This window comes from Nothobranchius furzeri, chromosome 4 (assembly GCF_043380555.1).
Source record: "Nothobranchius furzeri strain GRZ-AD chromosome 4, NfurGRZ-RIMD1, whole genome shotgun sequence".
In the NCBI taxonomy this organism is placed as follows: domain Eukaryota; kingdom Metazoa; phylum Chordata; class Actinopteri; order Cyprinodontiformes; family Nothobranchiidae; genus Nothobranchius; species Nothobranchius furzeri.
In genome coordinates, this window is record NC_091744.1 from 56,757,306 (window position 1) to 56,781,308 (window position 24,003).

At 47.2% G+C, this 24,003-nt stretch overlaps 1 protein-coding gene across 2 annotated transcripts in view; it reads right to left on the reverse strand.

Annotated features, from left to right (window-relative positions):
* mon2 (MON2 homolog, regulator of endosome-to-Golgi trafficking) overlaps positions 1-24,003 on the reverse strand; it is a 75,930-nt gene that overhangs the window by 17,603 nt on the left and 34,324 nt on the right. Inside the window, exons 13-29 of one of the 2 annotated variants that reach the window (XM_054735205.2) lie at positions 20,111-20,192; positions 19,612-19,793; positions 19,146-19,258; positions 16,963-17,067; positions 16,140-16,220; positions 15,985-16,058; positions 15,807-15,897; positions 15,571-15,672; positions 13,678-13,788; positions 9,946-10,121; positions 9,650-9,812; positions 9,261-9,554; positions 8,909-9,107; positions 6,574-7,217; positions 6,147-6,290; positions 5,395-5,412; positions 4,820-4,948 (exon numbers count right to left, since the gene is read on the reverse strand). In XM_054735205.2, coding sequence (XP_054591180.1) covers positions 4,820-4,948; positions 5,395-5,412; positions 6,147-6,290; positions 6,574-7,217; positions 8,909-9,107; positions 9,261-9,554; positions 9,650-9,812; positions 9,946-10,121; positions 13,678-13,788; positions 15,571-15,672; positions 15,807-15,897; positions 15,985-16,058; positions 16,140-16,220; positions 16,963-17,067; positions 19,146-19,258; positions 19,612-19,793; positions 20,111-20,192 — 2,708 coding nt within the window. The remainder of the gene's footprint in view (positions 1-4,819; positions 4,949-5,394; positions 5,413-6,146; positions 6,291-6,573; positions 7,218-8,908; positions 9,108-9,260; positions 9,555-9,649; positions 9,813-9,945; positions 10,122-13,677; positions 13,789-15,570; positions 15,673-15,806; positions 15,898-15,984; positions 16,059-16,139; positions 16,221-16,962; positions 17,068-19,145; positions 19,259-19,611; positions 19,794-20,110; positions 20,193-24,003) is intronic. The other variant, XM_054735206.2, reaches the window with a different exon arrangement.

Genomic DNA, 24,003 nt, shown 5'->3' on the forward strand with positions numbered 1-24,003 from the left:
AGGCTCCATGGCTATAGTAAAAGTCATCGTGCCCAACAGCACTAAAGCTGTGAGGAGTGTTATTTTGGCCCCCGGTTGAAAGTTGGTCATGTAGTTGCAAAACGCGACTATCCGGTGATCCGAGAGACGCACTCTGGACGACCGAGAGCATATTTCTAGTCCGAGGAAGGAAACCCTCTTGTTGGAACTAGGGAGCTCTTCTTGTAATTTACATGGAAAACCCAGGACTCAAACATGAGAAAGAACCTGGGAAACGTGCATGCCCGCTACCAGAGCCGAATCATCACAGTAGGCGAGAACGTTGATGCTTTGAACAGCAACCGAACATGGCCATTTCACCAGCTGAAAAAACTGAGGCTTTGAAATCCAGTAGGTCCAAGTCCTGAACAAACTCGGTCCTGAGATCAGGATGATTGTGTCTTCTATTTATGTTTCACAGAGCATTCCTGTGAGCCCGCAGGAGGGCCTTTACACCAGACAAACTGGCTGGGAGGTAAGGGCTCACCACCACCATCTGAGGCGAAATTGTGGCTTTTTTAATCGTTCCAAGAATCTTGGTTCTCGCATCTCATTGAGGAGGGTGAGCGAGCCGCTGAGTGGGACCAGTGCTCCAAGATCTGCCGTACACATTGCTAAGCAAGTCCGCAACATGGTGGCAGAGCTGAGTGTGAGGGCAGACGTTACTTGGTCGTCGTCATCTTCCTCCGCTTATCCGGGTCCGGGTCGCGGGGGCAGCATCCCAACTAGGGAGCTCCAGACCGTCCTCTCCCCAGCCTCCTCCACCATTTCCTCCGGCAGGACCCCAAGGTGTTCCCGGACCAGATTGGAGATGTAACCTCTCCAACGTGTCCTGAGTCGACCCGGGGGCCTCCTGTCAGCAGGACATGCCCGAAACACCTCCCCAGGGAGGCATCCAGGAGGCATCCTGACCAGATGCCCAAACCACCTCAACTGACTCCTTTCGATCCGGAGGAGCAGTGGTTCTACTCCAAGTCCCTCCCGAATGTCCAAGCTCCTCACCCTATCTCTAAAGGTTGGTTTATGCTTGACGCGTCCGCGAGGTCCACACGGCTCCGCGCGGAAAAGTTGCGTCATTTTAACAACCACGCCCCTCCACCGCGTCTCCGCACGGCCCAAGATTTCCGCAACGCGCACCTCGGAAAATTTCTAAACACGCGGACGGACGTGGAAAAACATGGCGGACCGGCAAGAACTAGTATGGCAGAGGTTCGTAAATACAGACATTTGTATGATTCAGCTCTCAGAGATCACCGTGATCAACATGTTGTTAATAATTCTTGGAGAGAAATAGCTCGCACTGTCGGAAGACTAGGACGCTGTTAAAAATGCTGAAATGCCATGTTGTAAACAGTAATTTCTACTTCTACTATGGTGTAGTGTTGGATGCATGCCGTAGAGCTCCATGCTGCCCCGTTCAGTTGGGGAGAATATTGGCTCACCGCAGAGACGAGTCGCACAAACCATAAACGCTGCCAGTTGTGAAGCGCGTTCCATCCGCGAGCCGCATCACAGCGCGGAAAGTGAATGCGTCAAGCATAAACCAAGCTTAAGGCTGAGCCCGGCCACCCTATGGAGGAAACTCATTTCGGCCGCTTGTATTCACAATCTCGTTCTTTCGGTCATTACCCAATGCTCATGACCAAAGGTGAGGATTAGGACGTAGATCGACCGGTAAATCGAGAGCCTGGCTTTCTGGCTCAGCTCCCTCTTCACCACGACAGATCGGCTCAGTGGCCGCATCACTGCAGATGCTGAACCAATCCGCCTGTCAATCTCCCGATCCCTCCTACCCTCACACGTGAACAAGACCCCAAGATACTTAAATTCCTTCCACTTGAGGTAGGACCTCTCTTCCGACCCGGAGTTGGCAAGCCACCCTTTCCCGGTCGAGAACCATGGTCTCAGATTTGGAGGTGCTGATCCTCATCCCAGCCGCTTCACACTCGGTCTCGAACCTACCCAGCAAGAGCTGAAGTTCAGAGCTGGATGAAGCTAGGAGGACCACATCATCCGCAAAAAGCAGAGATGAGATTCTCCTGCCACCAAACTCGACACACTCCACACCACGGCTGTGCCTAGAAATTCTGTCCATAAAAGTTATGAACAGAACCGGTGACAAAGGGCAGCCCTGGTGGAGTCCAACCCTCACCGGGAACAGGTCCGACTTACTACCGGCTATGCGGACCAAACTCACGCTCCGCTGGTAAAGGGACTGAATGGCCCTTAACAAAATTCAATTCAATTCAATTCAAATTCAATTCAAAAATACTTTATTAATCCCAGAAGGAAATTGATGGGAAAAGGCCACCCACCCCATACTCCTGGAGCGTCCCCCACAGGGTGCCCCTGGGGACACGGTCATAAGCCTTCTCCTAATCCACAAAACATATGTGGATTGGTTGGGCAAACTCCCATGCCCCCTCCATCACCCTTGCAAGGCTATAGAGCTGGTCCACAGTTCCACGGCCAGGACGAAAACCACATTGCTCCTCCTCAATCTGAGATTCAACTATCGATCGGACTCTCCTCTCCAGTACCTTGGAGTAGACCTCTCTAGGAAGGCTGAGGAGTGTGATCCCCCTATAGTTGGAACACACCCTCCGGCCACCCTTCTTAAAGATGGGGACCACCAACCTGGTCTGCCACTCCACAGGAACTGCCCCCGATGACCACGAAATGTTGCAGAGACGTGTCAACCACGACAGCCCTACCACATCCATAGCCTTGCGATACCCAGGACGAATCTCATCCACCCCCAGGGTTCCGCCACTGTGTAGTTGTTTGACAACCTCAGCAACTTCTGCCCCAGAGATTGGACAGTCCATCCCCAGGTCTCCCGGCTCTGGTTCCTCCTCGGAATGTGCGTAGGTGGAATTGAGGAGCTCCTCAAAGTATTCTTTCCACCGCCCGACTATAGCCCCCAGTTGGCGTTAGCAGCTCCCCATCCCCACTGTAAACAGTGTGAGCGAGTAGCTACCTCCCTCTCCTGAAAACCGGACAGTTTGCCTTTGGCGCCGATCATAGTCTTTCTCTATGGCCTCACCAAACTTCTCCCACGCCCAAGATTTTGCCTCGGCAACTGCCACTACTGCACCCCGATTTGCTATCCGGTACCCATCTGCTGCCTCCGGAGACCCACAGACCAGTCACGCCCTGTAGGCCTCCTTCTTCAGCCTGAAAGGTCCCCGAAACTCTAGTGTCCTCCAGCGGGTACGGGGGTTGCCACCACGACTAGCACCAGCCACCTTGCGACCACAGCTAGCAACAGCCACCTCAAGTGGAACAAGGCCCACTCGGAGTCGATGTCCCCCACTGCTCTCGGGACGCGGTCAAAGCAAAGAGGTGGGAGATGAAGACCATCTTGACAGGTTCTTCTGCCAAGCAGACCCTCACTATGCGTTTGTGTCTGCCAGGTCTATGCGGCATCTTCCCCTGCCATCTGATCCAACTCACCACCAGGTGGTGATCAGTTGACAGCTCCGCTCTTCTCTTCACTCTGGTGTCCAAAACATACGGCCGCAGGTCAGATGATACGACTACAAAGTCTATCATCGACCTGCGACCTAGGCTGCCCTGGTACCAAGTGTACCAATGAGCATCCTTAAGTTCGAATATGGTGTTCGTTATGGCCAAACTGCGGCTTGCACAGAAGTCCAATAACGAAGCACCACTCGAGTTCAGATCAGGCGGGCCGTTCCTCCAAATCACATCCCTCCAGGTCATGCTGTCATTGCCCACGTGAGCATTGAAATCCCCCAGCAGGAAAATGGAGTCCCCTGATGGAGCACTATCTAATACTCGGCCCAGGGACTCCAAAAAGTGTGGGTACTCTGAACTGATATTTGGCCCATAAGCACAAACAACAGTCAGGACCCGTTCCCCGACCCAAAGGTGCAGGGAAGCTACCCTCTCGTCCCCCGGGGTAAACCCCAGCACACAGGCAGAGAGTCTTGGGGCTAACAAAAAGCTAACTCAAGCCCTCCGCCTCTCACCCAGAGCAACTCCAGCAAAGTAGTGTCCAACCCCTCTCAAGGGCTTGGGTTCCAGAGCCAATGCTATGTGTTGAGGTGAGTCCGACTATATCTAGCCGGTACCGCTCAACCTCTGCCACAAGCTCCTGCTCCTTCCCCGCCAGCGAGGTGACGTTCCATGTCCCAATAACCAGTTTCCTTGTCCGGGGATCGGACCGCCAAGGGTCCCGCCTCGGTCTGCCACCCGATCCACACTGGTGGAGGTGACTTGGGCCCGGTAAAGCCTCTCCAGCTGTGCGGCAGAAAACCTGTGCTGGATAGAGGGCAAACAGCAGGTCCACTCACCCCATTGTTACCGGTCGGGGCAAATGCTGACCGGAAGGCAGCAGAATCAACAGCAGTGAGCAGTTATGCTAACTTTTCAATAACGACAGATTATTTGTACTTATGTGTTATCAGCTAGGTGAAGAGCGTAAGTAAGAACTGAGAAATGCCGATGACACGCTCATTTGCTTTTACAGGTGTGATTAGATACGTCTTCAGTAAGGCCACACGGGGGCGCGATGTTCCATAGTACCTTCGTTGTACTGAGTGAATCAACTGAAAGGGAACAGGTCTTTGAAAGCATGAGTTCTTGATAATAGAGTAAACTTCTGAACAACATTTGATATAAATTTCCCCAAGAATTTAAATCTGAAAACATCCGACATCCTGTTTTTTCAACAGTAACAGGAAGTAGAAAGTACCTTTAAAACCTAAAGGCGTTCAGTTTTTTTTATTCACAAAACAAAACTGCTATCGATTAAAGCCAGTCATTGCAGAAATACCTTGATGATGTTCTGCAGGACTTTCTCGTTGATGACGGCTTTGTGGCAAGCTGTTTTTTGGTACATGTCCACCACCACCTCCAAGGAGCGCTCAGCAAAGGGCACATAGTTTAAGGCAACCCATTCTGCCTGCGGGGACAACAAGACGGTCTAGTCACACTCATTTATATACTTTACCTGCAGTTTGGCTGAGTCACACCGAAAGCATAATTTAAAAGCACACTTTAAGTATAAATAACAAAAATTCAAATATCAGTCTCAGTTTGCTGAAGGAATGTAAATTTATACGAGCAAAACAGCTGTTAGAGAAAAAAACTAAAGTGTGCCTTTAAGAAATCACAAGAACCACACTTGTGCGTACGTTCATCACCAAAAACCACAAACTGAAAATGGACTCCACAGTGACGACGCACAGAGGTGTAACCACCAGTTAGTGTGAGGCAGAGAGGAGGGGTGGGGGCATGAAGTGAGTGAGAAACGCAGATGAGACGCCAGCGTCTACCATGCGGACTGTTTTCTCATCAGCACAGCTTAGTACAACTAAACAAGGGCTGGAAGGAGATGATGAGACTCACCGGAGCAAACAGCTGGATCTAAAGCGGATATCCAGCGAGTGGTTCCAAGACACAGAATGAGAGAAAACAGCAATTAAACTGCTGCTGCAAAAGGTCGACTTCAGGGAGGGTTGCTGCTAAATTAACTCTAATCGATTCAGGTGGGGTTGTTTGGTAGTAAAAAGTAGTAAAGTCAATCCCACCACTGGGCCGCTTGACAGACTCTGACTACAGTGGTGGAGGAAAGACCACCCAAGCATCCATTTGGCTGGGATGGTCTTTGTTTGTACATCTCACTTCAACACTTTAAACAAAGTCAGATCAACAAAAACGTAAGTCTGTGCTTCACAAGCAGGACTGTGTGCTGCCAGAACCGTAGGCTTGCGTAGAAGGCTGCAGAAATATTTGATGGATTCAATAACGGACTGGATTGTCAAGGTTTCTTACAATTAAAAGCTTTCCCAATTACGCCGTTAGAACAGAAACAATGGTAACACATGCTATTGGCATGGTACCAACAAATTGATGCAGAGGGAATCTGAAGAGGAAAAAGGCCCAGGGCTTTTTTATGACAGACTAGAAAAAAATTGAACGTATTTAATGTCGGAGGCATCTGGTGGACGAGGCTGAAGATGAGACGGGCGATGCCTCTTTTATTGGAATCAGAGAAAAAGAACGATCTTTGTTGAGAACAGCTGAACAAACCAAATAACGGTGTATCACATATGAAGCCAACTATAAAAATAGATGCACAGCAGAGAGGGATGAGGCACCTGGTTGTATTTGGCGTTGGCTACGTGTTTGGTTTCCATCCTGCCATACTGAGGAGGTTTGCAGGAGAACTCTACGAAGAGCAGCAGCTGTTCGAAGATGGCCGGGTACATGACCTGCAGGTTCTCTGGGCCCACACAGATGGCCTGCAGCAGGGAAGCAAGGGAGGAACAAACACGGCTGTCATCCACATGAACGCACGTTGCATAATGCAGAAAACTGACACGCTTTCTGGAAATATCTTCAAAGCTGCAGAAATCTTTAACTCAAATATTAACTTTAAAAAGCTTGAGACTGAGGAGCTCAAGTCACTCTGCTGCATTTGATCACCACCAAGTCAACATGATTCCTCATCTGAGAAGATAGCATGTAAATAGACTTTCACATGTTGGAAGCCCTCTTAGTACTTCATTCATTTCCTGCTCTCACCTTCTGCAGAACATCCAGAGCAGTGAGAACAGCTTCCTGCAGACTAGTGAGCGTGGCCTCGGTGTAGGAGGGGAGGATGAAGGGTGAGGCGTCGCTGCTGATGGGCACAGACACTGCCCCGTGGAGGATGACCCCCAGCTTTTTTAGATCCTCCATACTAAAGTTGGCTTTGATGTGCTGGTAAAGGGCTGGGAAAATCTGGATCAGCGCTGTGAGGAAGGGCTGGCTTGGAATGAATGAGAGCTTTTCTGTTGGCCCACTAGGGGGCCGTGTGCTTTCCGTTCCTGTTCGGTACCACGTGTTCCACGCAGACCACCACAGAGTCGAGTCCTCCAGGGCGGACTCCTCGCCTGGCGGCGGTGCCTGCAACTCGGCTCCAATGTACCTCGTTAGTCTTTCCACCATTGAGTCTGAACGGACCAGGGGTCTGCCAGGACCAGAGGCTGAGAGGGGGTCAACGAGGACTGGGGGAACGCCCATGGTGGCGAGTGCATCCCCTGCCTTGTCTGAGTCTTTAACAGGAGTAACGATCTGCAGGATCTCTTGGAAACTCTTGAGAGCAGCCAGGGAGACCTCGTTGTTTTTACTAAGAGCTGCAGACTGAATGTGGTTCAGCAGAACCTCCCAGGCCTCAAAGAAATCCCCTGCAGAAACAAAGCAACATGGTGGACGAGTCTGTTAGCAGTTGGGGTAAACAGGAAGTAATGTTTCAATCATGTAGAGGTAAGTCACATTTCATTTCAGGAATGTCTTAAAAGCAAAAAACAGAAGGAAAAAAAGGGTCAAACTTAATATTTCGTTGGACCGCCTCTAGCTTTCATTACACATTCACTGTGGCGTTGTTTCAATAAGCTTTTGCAACGTCACAAGATTTATTTCCATCCAGTGTTGCATTAATGTTTCACCACGATCTTGCACTGATGATGGTAGAGTCTGACTGCTGCACAAAGCCTTCTCCGGCACATCCTAAAGATTCTCGATGGGGTTCAGGTCTAGACTCAGTGGTGGCCTCCCACCATAGCTCCAGACTCCAATCTATGCTCCCTAGCAAAATTAAGCCTTTTTTCTAGTTTGCCTCACCGATTAGTGGTTTTCTTTCGGCTACACGGCTGTTCAGCCCCAATCCCTCGAGTTCCCATCTCACTGTGTGGAAATGCTCCAGTTTTCACTGTTAAACGTAACCCTGAGCTCTAATGTAGATTTTCTTTGATTTAATTTCACAAAACATTTAAGTGTTCCAACAACAGGGATCACACTCCTGGGCCTCCCTGGTAAGGTCTATTCAGGGGTTCTGGAGAGGAGGGTCCATCAGATTATCGAACCTCAGATTCAGGAGGAACAATGTAGTTCTTGTCCTGTCCGTGGAACACTGGACCAGCTCTATACCCTTAGGGGGTCCTAGAAGGTGTGGGGGAGTTCGCCCAACCAATCTACATGTGTTTGCGGTACTTGGTGCAAAAAGAAAGATACAAATAAGAGATGAGTAAATATAGGATGTAAGAATATAATCTATATTGGATAAAATATTGATATAAAGTGGCAATACTTAGAGAAATGGCTACTTTATACAAGAAAGTGTAGGTACTAATCAGAGCGGATCAGTTCAGGTACAAACACAACACAGGGTAAGGTGACTGAAACAAGGCAACTGGAGTGGGCAGCTCTAGGATTGTTATTCAGAGTCCAACTGCAGAGGGGAGGAAGTTGTTGGATCTGAGCCTCCTGCCAGATGGGAGCGAGTCAAAGAGACTGTGTCCAGGATGAGACGGGTCAGCTGTTATCCGACCTGCACACCTCAACATCCAGGTCCTGTACAGAGGGGAGTTTGCGGCCAATGACCTTCTCAGCAGAGCACATAATATATATATATATATATATATATATATATATATATATATATATATATATATATATATATATATATATATATATATATATATATATACATACATATATATATACACATTGTTGAACAATGTGTATTAGCTCTGAACGAGGCGCCTCTCGGTGGTGCCCTCTTGAGAAGAAACAGAATTTTTGGATGAATCACCTCCTATCCCGTCCCTCCTGAGGAGCGTTTGGGTCTTTTGTCCTGATATTAAATGTTTTGCTCTAAAGCATCACTTGATCACCAGAACAGGAAACATGCTAGTCGCGTTCTGTAATGTAAATATTGATTTGTGTGCTGTTGGGCTACGGTGATGGAGAATCCTTCATAAGGAACCTGTACAGAAACATTTAGGGAAGTAAACTGAGTGATACTAAACCAGCGATGTGTGTATGGACATGCTCCACCCCGTCGAAGCTGAGGACCACGTTGGTTTCGAGGTCTTACCTAACTGCTGGAGGAGATATCGCCTGGTGTTGAAAATGCGAGCCACCCCAGCTAACGTCAGCACCCACGTCTCTGCCCACTGCTTCTCAGCAGTGTCACGTGAGTGATGGATGAGGATGTTCCCACCACCTGACTCAATCTTCTCCTTGTCTGCTGTGGTGGACGCTGTCCTCACACAATCCAACAGCTGGAACAAAACCTACACAACAAAGAGAACTTAACCAGTGGCTGGAAATGAGAGGACTGAGGATAAACACTGGAGTTTAAAAGCAAGTCCTTGTTTGTTTTTATATTAGGTGGGTGAGCTAATCCAATGTACACCAAATGACAAGGACTAAATCCTGCTCGCTACCTTCCAGACCACAATGTGCCATGTCGGACGCTGCAGCAGGGTTCCATGGGCGGTGATGGTAGAGAACATCGTCTGTCCGGCACTTTTACGGACAGCCGGCCGTGGGTCGACACACAGCTCGCCCAGCTTGGCGTACAGGCACAGCCAGAGGCAGTCGAAGGGAGGGGCGGGGTGGAACGGCCTGTTTAGGGTCTCTCCTTTCTCCTGAGCCTGCTTCTGCAGGACTTCCTCCTCCCTCTCGAGCTCCTGGGTGATGGCCTCACCTCTTTGGAAAAAGTAGTCAGAAATATTCCACTGTGGATAGAAGAGAAAGGTAAAAACGTGAATAGAGACAACAACAAAAAAGAGCAACAAAATGCCTGTTGAGAGTACCGGACAAGTGACCTCACCAGTAAGCCGATAGACGTCAGGCTGATGTTGAGCTCCTGGTTCTGAAGGCCGAAGCTGCCGGCTACTTCCACTACAATCTGGAGGCACGTGCAAGGCATGGTGGGAAGGAAGTCCGTCACCACCAACTGCAGGCACTGGAAGGCTGTTCGGATCAACGATTCGCTGAAACAAACAACGTTCAAAAGCTTAAACATTTGCAGCTCGTTTCTTTGAATAACACACAACAGACTGAAGAGCTAACTATGAAAGCATTTCCTTAAATAGAAAGAGAAAGAAACTCCACAGTAGCTCTTACCCCTGGTCATTACGAATGGCTCCTATAACACCTAAGACCAGGGGCCAGCCGGGCCCCAGGCAGTCGTCCTGGCTCTGCAGGATCTGCAGGACACACTCCAGCTGTTTTTGTCGGATGTCGGCGTGAAGAACATTGGACAACTCCTTCAGGGGGTTCAGCAAGAGGAGCTGCAGCCGCTTGGGGACAAGAGGATATGGCAGGTTCATAAACTGGAATACACAAATATTCTAAAGAGAGATTCAAGAGGTTAAAACGAAGAGTCGGAGTACCCGGCCCGGAGGGTTACCGGGGTCCCACCCTGGAGCCAGGCCTGGGGTTGGGGCCCGTGAGCGAGCGCCTGGTGGCCGGGCTTTCGCCCATGGGGCCCGGCTGGGCCCAGCCCGAACCGGATACATGGGCTCGTCCAACTGTGGACCCACCACCCGCAGGAGGAACATGAAGGGTCCGGTGCAATGCGAATCGGGTGGCAGACCAAGGCGGGAGCCTTGGCGGTCCAATCCCCGGACAAGAAAACTAGTTTTTGGGACATGGAACGTCACCTCGCTGGCGGGGAAGGAGCCGGAGCTTGTGGCAGAGGTTGAGCGGTACCGGCTAGATATAGTCGGACTCACCTCGACACATTGCATTGGCTCTGGAACCCGAGACCTGGAGAGGGGTTGGACACTCTACTTTGCTGGAGTTGCTCCGGGTGAGAGGCGGAGGGCTGGGGTTGGCTTTTTGTTAGCCCCGAGACTCTCTGCCTGTATGTTGGGGTTTACCCCGGGGGATAAGAGGGTAGCTTCCATGCGCCTTCGGGTCGGGGAACGGGTCCTGACTGTTGTTTGTGCTTATGGGCCAAATATCAGTTCAGAGTACCCACCCTTTTTGGAGTCCCTGGGACGAGTGCTAGATAGTGCTCCATCAGGGGACTCCATTGTCCTGCTGGGGGACTTCAATGCTCACGTGGGAAATGACAGCTTGACCTGGAGGGGTGTGATTGGGAGGAACGGCCCACCTAATCTGAACTCGAGCGGTGTTTTGTTATTGGACTTCTGTGCAAGCCGCAGTTTGGCCATAACGAACACCATGTTCGAACATAAGGAGGCCCACCGGTACACTTGGTACCAGGGCAGCCTAGGTCACAGGTCGATGATAGATTTTGTAGTCGTATCATCTGACCTGCGGCCGTATGTTTTGGACACCCGAGTGAAGAGAGGGGCGGAGCTGTCAACTGATCACCACCTGGTGGTGAGTTGGATCAGATGGCAAGGGAACATGCCGCGTAGACCTGGCAGACCCAAACGCATAGTGAGGGTCCGCTGGGAACGCTTGGCAGAAGAACCTGTCAAGACGGTCTTCAACTCCCACCTCCGGCAGAGCTTTGACCACGTCCCAAGAGCAGTGGGGGACATTGAGTCCGAGTGGGCCTTGTTCCACTCTGCGATTGTCGAGGCGGCTGTTGCTAGCTGTGGTCGTAAGGTGGCCGGTGCCAGTCGTGGTGGCAACCCCCGTACCCGCTGGTGGACACCAGAGGTTCGGGGAGCCGTCAGGCTGAAGAAGGAGGCCTACAGGGCGTGGCTGGTCTGTGGGTCTCCGGAGGCAGCAGACAGGTACCGGATAGCCAAGCGGGGTGCAGCAGTGGCAGTTGCGGAGGCAAAATCTCGGGCGTGGGGGGAGTTTGGTGGGGCCATGGAGGGGGACTGTCGATCGGCTCCAAAGAGGTTCTGGCAAACTGTCCGGCGCCTCAGGAGAGGAAGGCAGCAACTCGCTCACACTGTTTACAGTGGGGATGGGGAGCTGCTGACGTCAACTGAGGCTATAGTCGGACGGTGGAGGGAATACTTTGAGGAGCTCCTCAGTCCCACCGGTGCACATTCCGAGGAGGAACCAGAGCTGGGAGGCCTGGGGATGGACTGTCCGATCTCGGGGGCAGAAGTTGCTGAGGTAGTCAAACAACTACACAGCGGCAGAGCCCCGGGGGCGGATGAGGTTCGTCCTGGGTATCTCAAGGCTATGGATGTTGTAGGGCTGTCATGGTTGACACGTCTCTACAACATTGCGTGGTCATCGGGGGCAGTTCCTAGGGAGTGGCAGACCGGGGTGGTGGTACCCATCTTTAAGAAGGGTGACCTGAGGGTGTGTTCCAACTATAGGGGGATCACACTCCTCAGCCTCCCTGGAAAGGTCTACTCCAAGGTACTGGAGAGGAGGGTCCGATCGATAGTTGAATCTCAGACTGAGGAGGAGCAATGTGGTTTTCGTCCTGGCCGTGGAACTGTGGACCAGCTCTATACCCTTGCAAGGGTGATGGAGGGGGCATGGGAGTTTGCCCAACCAATCCACATGTGTTTTGTGGATTTGGAGAAGGCTTATGACCGTGTCCCCAGGGGCACCCTGTGGGGGACGCTCCAGGAGTATGGGGTGGGTGGCTTTCTGTTAAGGGCCATTCAGTCCCTTTACCAGAGGAGCGTGAGTTTGGTCCGCATAGCCGGTAGTAAGTCGGACCTGTTCCCAGTGAGGGTTGGACTCCGCCAGGGCTGCCCTTTGTCACCGGTTCTGTTCATCACTTTTATGGACAGAATTTCTAGACGCAGCCGTGGTGTGGAGTGTGTCGAGTTTGGTGGCAGGAGAATCTCGTCTCTGCTTTTTGCAGATGATGTGGTCCTCCTAGCTTCATCCAGCTCCGACCTTCAGCTCTTGCTGGGTAGGTTCGCGACCGAGTGTGAAGCGGCTGGGATGAGGATCAGCACCTCCAAATCTGAGACCATGGTTCTCGACCGTGAAAGGGTGGCTTGCCAACTCCGGGTCGGGGGAGTGGTCCTACCTCAAGTGGAGGAGTTTAAGTATCTCGGGGTCTTGTTCACGAGTGAGGGTAGGAGGGATCGGGAGATCGACAGGCGGATTGGTTCGGCGTCTGCAGTGATGCGGACGCTGAGCCGATCTGTCGTGGGGAAGAGGGAGCTGAGCCAGAAAGCCAGGCTCTCGATTTACCGGTCGATCTACGTCCCAATCCTCACCTATGGTCATGAGCTTTGGGTAATGACCGAAAGAACGAGATCGCAGATAAAAGCGGCCGAAATGAGTTTCCTCCGTAGGGTGGCCGGGCTCAGCCTTAGAGATAGGGTGAGGAGCTCGGACATTCGGGAGGGACTCGGAGTAGAACCGCTGCTCCTCCGGATCGAAAGGAGCCAGTTGAGGTGGTTTGGGCATCTGGTCAGGATGCCTCCTGGACGCCTCCCCGGGGAGGTGTTTCGGGCATGTCCTGCCGGCAGAAGGCCCCCGGGGCGACCCAGGACACGTTGGAGAGGTTACATCTCCAATCTGGTCCGGGAACGCCTTGGGGTCCTGCCGGAGGAGCTGCTGGACAAGGCCGGGGAGAGGACGGCCTGGAGCTCCCTAGTTGGGATGCTGCCCCCGCGACCCGGACCCGGATAAGCGGAGGAAGACGACGACGACGACGACGAGATTCAAGATAGATCTTTGTCCAGAACCAAGAGGAAGAGAAGGAATGAGCGACACCTTACTAAACCCTACAGATTCAGAATGGGATGTGATTAGAGGTCATGTGAATGTAAAGGGACACGTCCAAATACTTTTGGTAATCTGGCATGGGCCTCTGTGAAAGAGGAGAGTTCCCAAATACCAGCATCACAAAACAAAATGTGTTTCTTTGTAAAACTCTCCAACAGACAAGGAGGTTAAGATCATTTCTACCTTTTCTTTCCCAGATCAGCTCCTGGTGGACGGACCTACCAGATTGAGGGCCAGTGGAGGGTCGTGTTTGTACGCGAGTCCAGCTTTAATGAGTGCCGTCAGCGCCTCAGCGCCCCACTCCCTCATTCTGGAGTTTGGGTGTTGGCAGACCTACAGAAGACACCAAGAAACCAGATTTAACGACTGCCCGAGTCCACTCGTGACCAACATGGTAGTCGTAGACGATACACATGGAAAGGCCAAGATAAGCAGAGAAAAGCACTTTAGTCTGATTCAAAAACACCAAAGCAACAGATTTAAAAAAGACTTTATAAAGAAAAGCAACACTGCTTCAGAACCCAGAGGATCCATGTGTATCATTTCTTATCCAATTAAAGCTAAACACTTTAATCACAGACTGTAAAAAAGGAAAAAGTGATGCAATAGACGTGTTTAAAATAAGAAAGTGTCCAATTACAAAAGTGCACAGACAGTTCATCAGGTGCAGCTTTAGATCCTGCTTCTGAGACAAATCAGAATGTCACATAAAAAAACGAGTACAATAATGAAATATTAAACACTGAAAGCTGAGCAAACACTCCACACATAGCAGTCTCAGCTGGTTCATGTCAGACTGAGAGGAGAAGAAAACAGACTGGAATGAGGAGGGTGAGCCAGTCGGTGCTCAGAGCATCTCTGCTTACCTTCTGCAAACAAACAGGTGTGCAAAAGAGAGAGGAGATAAAGAAAATGTGAAGAAAACCCTCAAAACACAATTACTCATTTATAAGAAGAGACTTTGATTTTTAAAGAAAATAACAAAAATGAGACGGACCCAAACACCTCCCTCCCATCAAGCTGTAGATTTACAAAACACTTGTCTCCAGGCTAGAGACTGATCTGAGGTCTGTTTATAGATCCTCTCTATAATCATAACTGATTATAAACAACCACATTTAAACCAGCAGTGTAACCATGTCAAATGGTTCATCAATAACATCTAAACACAGTTTTAATCATTTCTGACTGAATGTAGAACATTTTCCAATGTCCGATCCTGATGAAGAACATCACTGTCAAAGGCGTTCAACAAGGAGGTGAAGGAAATGTTAAATGTCACTTGGTGAGAGAAGACAGTTGGTGTGTGTTGGACACCATCAGAGAGAAAAACAGTAAAACCAGAACTATTAATCAACAAAAAAAAAAAAAAAAAAAACTAGATTTTATGGTAAATTAAATAAGACTGACATCTTGTGGTAAAATGTGGGTACTGCACTCCATGAATCAAAACAAACAAGTTCGTTCTGAGCAGCAGTTGCCAGTTACGGATCAGCACCAGAAGATTCTAGATGACAAGTCATAGTCAGTTGGGAAGTAGATAAATACATCTCATTGTAAAATAGTTATTGGTTATTGAAATAGTAGTTTGAGATATATTTTACAGCCGATAACTTTTTTAATTCATTGTTAGCATTGTTAGCTCAACATTAGCTTCTTCATTAAGTATTAGAATAAATCAAAAAAGATGCCGTGGCTTTATAGGGGAACAAGACATAACTCCTGGGTGGCTCCTTTTACTGGCTAACATAGTTTCCTCGACGATGATGCTTTACGATGGCTGGTGTCGAATTACAGAGGGAAGTACAGGTTTGGCAACCCTGGCGCTCGAACATGATTGGCTCTGGAACGAGGAAGTATGGAGGCGGGACAGATTGTAAACAAAGACTACGTCTCTCTTTGGCCTTTCCAAAAGGCAAAAAACTGGCTGGGAGCTGGGATGTTAGTTCTCACGGTGCGGGGGCTCGTTCTGACGCCCACATAGTAAAAAAATGCAAATGACTACTTTAGTCATCATTAGCAGTTAATGAGTTAAAGTTCCCACTGTACTAATATGTGTTTTGATATTAAATGTTTATTATCAATACAAATGATGTGCTTGGTAGTAAAACGTACCTCCAACAAGTGGCCCGTCAGTGGTCTCCACAGGATCTCAATGCGATCCATGTTGACCAAGCCCGTTTCCAATAACTTGGCGACTGCAAATAGAGACGGCTCCTAAATGATCAACAGCAAACACAAACTGCATGAAACGCCGGTTCCACTTTGTACTCAAGTGAAGAATTCCTAGGTTTGACAGTGACTTCAATTCAGAAATCAGAAAAGAGTGAAATACAGAAACTCTAGTTAACCTTGTTATTCCCAAAAGCCATTTCCATGGCCTCCAGTGAGAGAGAACACAGAGCATTGATCAGGTGGTGCAAGGACACGTCATCCAGGTACCTAAATGTTACAAGCAGTTGAAAAAATTAGTGAATTTAAGGCACATTTAACCTAAACAGTGTTGATTATCAGCAAACTAATCTGTACTGGGAGCTCTCAAACAGCCGGGACAGAACGTTGGAGATCACAGGCAGGTCGGTCATGACTGCTGTGGTCAGCACCTGTTGGAGTCAACGACACATGCACAGTCATTCCACCACCTTAAACATACGTGGACATAATAAAAAAACAAAACAACTCACGGTACTGGGCCCCTCCACTGCTCGGCCAGGCTTCAAGGCACCGCCAATCCCTGGTTTGAGTCCAAGAATCCAAACTAAATGCTGGAAGAGAAAAATTAGCAAGTCAGAAAGAGATCTGAAGTTATTCGCTAATAACCCAAAGAATTATGCTTCTTTAGAGCAGCACAAAAACGTTTAACACTTTGGGCTATTGCCTTCAAACTGGTTTCAGTGATCACATGGGACAGCACTCTGGTGCCCTCTGCTGACCAGAAACTGCACTGAATGGCTCTGTGGGTCAGATAGGAACACCAGGGGGAGGTCTCTACCAGCTAATGTAAAGGTTAGCGGTTAGCTTTTTCAGTTCACCAATTGTCAAAATGCCCAAGAAAATATATTTTTTGTTGGCATCAAGGTGGAGTCTGGAAGTAAAAGTATGAGAGCAATGTCTTTGGAGGAGAAGCCAAAAACCTAAACCAGAGTGAGCATAGGCGCAGCTTAAGCAAGTCTAACAGAGCTGAAGCAGGGTACAAAATCATGAACTGATGGTGACCTGGCTTTGTTGCTACTGAACTAGAAATCAATACAAATTTAGTCCAACAGTGTAGATCTTTTTAATTTGTAGCTCGTGTTAGCATTAGCTCACTGTTTGCGCTAGCCACAGCAGGCTGTGGCAGGGTTGTTTACAACAGCTGTAACAGTAGGAGAGAGGAGCAGGGAAACATATTATGTGTTGCTAGTATGTTTCTACATGAAAACATTAAACTAAAGTAATGCAACCACCAGCTCCAGCACAGCTGTATTTGTGTTAGGAGAAGGCTGTGTGGTGATGTATCTGGAGTACCTGGAGTGTGGCCAGGACCAGCTGCCAGGAGGTGCCCAGCACGGCGCCGTGGCAGTGGGCCAGATTCAGCAGCGTCCGCATGCACTGGATGTTTTTGGCGGTCAGCTGAAAAGGAGACAATTAGTTAATGCTTACCATATTTTCCAGACTATAAGCCGCTACTTTTTTCCCACGTGGCTTATAATGAGGTGCGGCTTTACTGAAGATTTTCCTTCACCTGCAGGGGGCGCTTTAGCAGAAAGTGAAACAGGTGGAAGTCAAAACTGGAAATGGAAGAAAGTGCTCATTTTAATTTAGCACATGCAAGCAGCCGGCACGACGAAGAATCTTTCTCAAATCCATACCCCCTCATCATGGGAACTACACGTTATGAGTTCATATGATGCCACATTTAAGTTGAAGGCCATCGATCTGGCAGTAAAGGAGGGAAACAGTGCTGCCGCACGTAAGCTTGGCATGAATGAATCCATGGTTCTGCGCTGGAGACGGCAGCGGGAAGAACTTATTCAAGCCAGCTTCACCCGGGGATGATGACAGCAACATGGACAGCGACACTGACATCGCCACAGAAAAGGTATGTGACGAAGCTCTTCTGAGGCTGTTCAATTCCGACACTGAAGAAGAGGACTTTAATGGCTTTAGTGCGCAAGAGGAAGATGAGAGCGAATGACTTTTTCTGGTAGGCAAGTGTGTTTAATTTACTAACCAGGCATGTTTTGTGTGCAGTTTTTATTTTCTAATCATCCAGGGCTTATTAATGCTGTGTCAGCGCTGTTCTTTTCTTCTAAACATGCAAATTACCGGTAATAACGTGTCAGTTCTGTTTTTATTTTATAACCATCCAGAAATATGAATGCTATCAGCGCTGTTTTCTTTTCTAAACTTGCAGGCACTTCACCCGTGTTTAAAATTTGTTTTGTTGAATTAAAACAACAACGAAAAACCTCAGTGTAGCGTCTTGCTATCTAATTATCTTATGTTATGGCCGTACATGCGCTGTGCGCCGGAGACCTGCATGTGGCTGCTGCGCCGCGGCTTGTATTTGAGTGCAGCGTGTGTGTGTAGAAATCCCCTTTTTTTTTGTTGGTGCAGCTTATATTGAGGTGCGCTCTATAGTCCGTAAATTACGGTAGTTTAATACATATTCAACACACTTCTTCAGAGCAAATTATACCAAGTCAATGGTAACATTTATTAAATTTACTTGTTTTCAAAATTGCAATGAAATGATGTGAGAAATGAGCTGTGAGTTAATATTCCTGTTGGGAAGGCCCTGGTTGCAGCATCATTATTCCATGGACACTGTGCAGGAATTCTGCCCTCAGGGGAAATTCACGAACAATGTTGATAACAGGGGTCTCTTTGTTAGTGATGCCTTCAGAGAGCAGGTCCTGTCTTTAATATTAGCTTTGTGTACTAACTGGAGCGTATAACCCTAACCCCTCTACCAGAGAGAATGTGTGATCACTGAGGTCGCTTATAATCACTTTAGAATAAACAAGCAGAAAAAAATAGACTTTCTATTAAAAATAAATTGTTATTTTCAATCACTTAAATGTTTATTTAATATTTTTAGCCATTTGTGAAAAATAAACAAAGCTCCAAATGAATTACAAACCTACAATCTATTTAATTTTGTTTAAATGTTGTTTAAACTACTTTTTTTCTATTTATTCTTTATTCACCGACTTATTCCTGGAGGCTGGCATAGCTGCTTATCAGCAAGTTTCGGTAGAAGGAAAGCAGAAGGTCTGAACAAAATAAATTTATGGAAAAAACACGAGTTAAAGACAAAGAGACACCAAATAAAACCATATCATCTTTGTTCAACAGGTTTCTGTGCCTGGTGAAGCTGCAGGTCTCTCTGAGTGGATTTTATGAAAGACCTCTGAAAAGGTGGAGGGGGAAGTTTTAAATGCATGCAAGGGACATTTAACGGTTTCTGACGAGCACCTGATGTAACTGGTAGTATGATACGATAAAAGCTTTGAAGGGTGAAATGTCCATAATTTAGAGATAATTATTCTTTTTCTTGGTTGGACTGAGGTTTGCTGTGCGACGGTAGAAAATGATGGAATCAGTTTGAGTGGATTTTGGAGGACAACAGGTGGAATTCTTTACTTAAACTTGTTCATGAATGGAATGAATGCATGGTGTGTGTGTGTGTGTGTGTGAGTCCATACCACCACGGTGCCCTGGGGCTGGGCGGTCAGAGGCTGCCCTACAGCCACCACCTGCTGGTGAGACTCGCTGGATGGGCTGATGATCTGCACACTCTGGCCCTGGATGGAGAAGGCTGGGGACAAGATAAACCTCAGTAAAACACACCAGCAGCTTGTTTTGTAACAAGCTTATCACAAGCAAATATAAAAACATTTCTAGTTAACTCCAAAGAAAACATCAGTTGTGAGCTGAAACCCAATCTCCCCGTTTGTCACTTGCAAGTAGTTAATCTGTGAGCTGCAGCTTCGTGTGTTCATGCTCTCCTGATGTCACTAATGAGAAACTATGGAAACATTTTACAGATTAATGCAATGAGAGCGGATTTTCTAAGCAAACACCACAAACCCCGGTCAGCAGAGGCCCTTTTCCTGGTTTAAAACTGGATTTTTGAAAGTTTGCATCGTCAAACACGCCGGATTTATGTACCTTTGCTGGACAGGTTGGTGGTGTTGTTGCTGAGAACGGTCAGGGCGTAGTGTGGCGGCAGAGAGGCCTTGCAGATGGCTGTGATGAAGGCATCCCGAGGCGTCACCAGGCCCAGCCGACCGCACAGCGAGGCCATGGTCAGCTCGGCTTTTAGGATGTTTTCTGTAGCCGTCTCGTCGGTGCTGAACACGCCCAACCGACGAGAGAAGGAGAGAAAACAGAAATGTGAACCGTTACCATCTAAAACTAGTCTGTATCTGTACTGATGCTTCTGAGGAAACTCCTTCATTATGAGGTTATTTCCAATAGGAAGCATTTCTGTGCAAAATAAATAAATAAATAAAGACAATGAGTTATTTTGACTACTGTTTTTTTTTCCATTTCAATAGAAAAATCGGAACTAATAAAATGAAATGCTTCAGCTGGATCACATTTATGATGCGACTTTTGTCAAGTTAAACCATATTGTTGCTGTGAATCTGACATGTTTGCTTTTTACCTGGCATCCAGCAGCAGAGACAAGGCAGCAAGGAGACCACACCAACTGGCGTTGACCATCTCTTCCCAGACCAAGTGGGACCCTGAAACAATAAATAAACCTGAACACACTGGGCTGCAGCGAGGCGGTGAGGTGATCACGTCTCAAATTGTGTGTTTCCGCTACAGGAGTTCCAGGAAATTTCTGGGAGGATGACATGTGAGATATGATGGCGCTGTCCTCTCAGCTCTTGTGTCTCCATACTAATTCAGCTCTTAGCTAAGCTGTCAGCGCATCACAGGTTTCAGTGAGTGATGTCACTGATCAGCATAATGCGTCCACGGACTTCAGTAACATAAAAGTTTTATTCTGTCCAAGTCCATTCAAGTCTATTCATGTAAAAAAGTGGCGTTCGATGACCAGAAGAAGCACTGTTTGTGTTTCTCTGTGACCACAGGGCGCTATGAATGATGCTGTGGGTTGGTGTTTCTAACACATTTGTCAGGTTGATGAATTTAGAAACGGGGACTTTAAAGCAGCGTAAACACCCCTAATTTTATTTTCCTTCTATTCTTCATCATCTGCAACTCCATGAATTTTGGAAAAGCAGGCTGTTGGGTGATGTCTAGGGATGTTCCGATCACATTTATTTGCTCCCAATCAGATTCCGAGTCATTGACACCGAGGCCCGATTCGATACTTCAGCAAAGCTATAACATAAGAAAAAAGGGAAAAAACGTCCACGCTTTTGTTACATTTTTAAACTATTATTTAGGTATTTTCTTTGTATGTATGCCACTTCCTTAGTTTACCTGTGTTAACTTTCTATGTGTTTATTAACGTATCTTTCACTGTGGCTGGCTCCGTGTTTCTGTTAGAAATGTTGCAGTGAACTGGGACTTAATGATTCAGGCAAGCCCTGAAGGAAAAGAAGCTAAAGCAGATCCAAAAGAGAAGGCAGCTTCATGCAGCCATCTTTTCCAGCATGTTAAATTCCCAGTAAACACATTTTATAAGCGGCCTTCGCTGTCCGGTTTACAGTACCACCAAAATACAGACATTTTAGCTCTTCTGTGAGGACACGTTAGCCTATCAGCTAACAGCTGCATGCTACGGTGTCTGAATCCTTGCCTGCTGTAAATTTTGTGAGATATTGGGGTTTTCTTCCAAGAATTAAAGGATATAAATGCAGATGCACTTGTGGAGATTAAAACTAAGCCATTGTTGTTCCGTTAGAAAATCTCTATCTCAGGATGAATTTTAAAAAGTCACATTTTTTGTTTTAAAAGGTTAAATTGTTCCCAATATTTTGAAAATCACGAGATCAGTCCTGATTTCCGATCATGTGATTGGGTCTGCCGATGTCATCTCCTGTCGAGTTACATCCAATCAGCACAAGCTAACCACAAGTCCTGCCCAGTGACTACGCCAGGCCTTTGTGATTAGCAACCCCAGCTCAGGCACTAAATTCTTAAATGGCCCCCGACTGTGGTGGTTTTGGGTCGTTTTGGTGAAATGGAGACGCACGCATACCGTGAAGGTCCGTTAATAGTTGAAATATGTTTATGTTTATGTATTTAGCAGACGCTTTTGTCCAAAGCGACTTACAAGTGATAAACGACATTTTGCCCTTGAGGCTAACAACAATAGTAACAACAACAAATTGACATCAGTCATGGAGAGGAGGGAACAAGGAGTGGACAGTAGAGAGGGGGGACGGGTGCAGGGAGGGTGCTAGTTAAGAAGATGCTCTCTGAAGAGCAGGGTCTTCAGGAGTTTCTTGAAATAGAGCTGAATGAGAGAATTACTCTTGAATATAAATGAATATTTCACTGACACTGATCAGAGACCTTCAGAAATGCATAGTTATTCAAAGCCCTCTATGCCGAAAATGCAAAAGTTCCACAAATGATCTAAATTTAGTAACATTTGACACGTGAAAGCCAATTTATCCTGAAGCAAATCTGTTGCTTTTTTTTTTAAACTATGGCTCAAGATGGTGGATGTGGCTCAGCCCTAGACATGTCTCCATCTCTACTCCACTCCGGACGCTTCATCTTAAATACGACGATCATGGCCGCAGACACTATGGCTTCAGTTACATCACCCTGTTGTAATTCAGGTTAACAGTAATATTCTTGCTTTACTAATGCTTTGATAAAATCCCAATTATTCAGCCCTTTTCTCTGATTTCATTTCCTCTCTCTCCACTACAGAACTGGCCTGTTGTCCAACATGATTTTCTGTCCCTGTGAAACGGGATCCCTGAGTGTTAGTTAAACGTTACCCTAGGGCTGGGCGATATCGCCTAAAATCAGTATCACGATATATTGAGGATTTCACCTCGATGACGATAAGTGGACGATAACTACAGGTATGCGCAGAAACAAAAGTTGTCCACTAGATGGGACTGTCACGTGTATCGTGTTGAGTCACATTTTTATGTGACTCAAGGTGGAACAGGTTCTTAAAGGGCCACGAACTCTGCCAACCTACACACATCTTTTCATTTTTTATCATCAGATTTATTGACATGGGGAATATGATCATGATAAGATTAGGGTTGTCACAGTAACCGGTGTAGCTTTAAACTCCGGTAAAAAAGTTGACAATAATAATAACCGTCTTGTTTTTTAAAAACTATATTATCTCGGTGGATTACTGTGGCTGCGGTGTAGGCGACCCTTACCAGCCACCGTATCATCTGCTGAAGTTGCCGGCGGAACATGCGCACTTTGTTGTTTACAACCAAAACTTTCTTGAAGCTAAAGCTGAAATAATGGCCAAAGGAGGAGACGGCAGCGCTCAGGACATTTATTATCCCTCAAAGAAGACAAAGTGGGAAGTACGGGCATTTTTTGGATATTTGAAGAAAGCCGAGGGACAGTTGATAGAAGATGGCTATCCTGTTTGCAGCACGTGCAGAAAAAGTGTCTGCGAAAGGCAGCAACGCTTCAAATCTCAAGACACATCTGCGTGACCATCATCCACAACTCTACAGTCAACGCAAGGCAAGCTAACGTTAGCGTTTTGGCTAAAATGCGTGATCCGAGGATTTGGGTTGAGGGAGAATGCAACGAGTCGCTATATAAAGCAGCCACAGCGCCGCTACCTGCATATAAACCGTGTCGCGGACACCCCCATGTTGAAATGACGCTATGCATTACGGGGCTCCCAGGGGCAGATAAGAGTTGGTCTCTCTCCGAGAATAATTAAGAATTTAACAATGATTACTGCCTGATGACATTTTCCCCACATCTGCAAAGCTCACTGGAAGGACACAAACCGAGGACAATATTTTCCTGATATAGGGTTTATTACTCAAGTAAGGGTAAAAAAGTATCTGATTAGAAGGCTACTTGAGTACTGAGTATCATCTGATCTAATATTTTTTAATGATGACATCAAACAGACAAAAAATAAGAAGTTATGGGCAATTGGTATTTTAAGGACTAAAGGGGAAAAATGTAAACAAATAAACAACATAATTACAAAATAACACATTTTAGGCAAAATTTAGACACAAACTGAGGACAATATTTCCTGACATACAAGGTTTATTTAATTGTAGGAAAATGTAACATGTTTAAAAAAAATACCGCGATAATACCGTAAACCTTGGTAATTTTGGTCACAATAACCGTGAGGTTAAATTTTCCCACCGTGACAACCCTAGATAAGATGCAGAAATTTCGATAACGATGAATTTTCGATTTATTGCCCAGCCCTACGTTAACCTTATTTATGCTGATTAAATAAAACATCCAATCTAAGAACACAGCTGCGATCATTTCTGTATTTGAGTTTTTATATCCTATGAAACTAGAAAGGCCACACAAGTGTAACAATGGCCACTGGGGGTCACAGAAGCACCATCACCCATAATCCTTGTGGGTAAACCGACTGTACACATA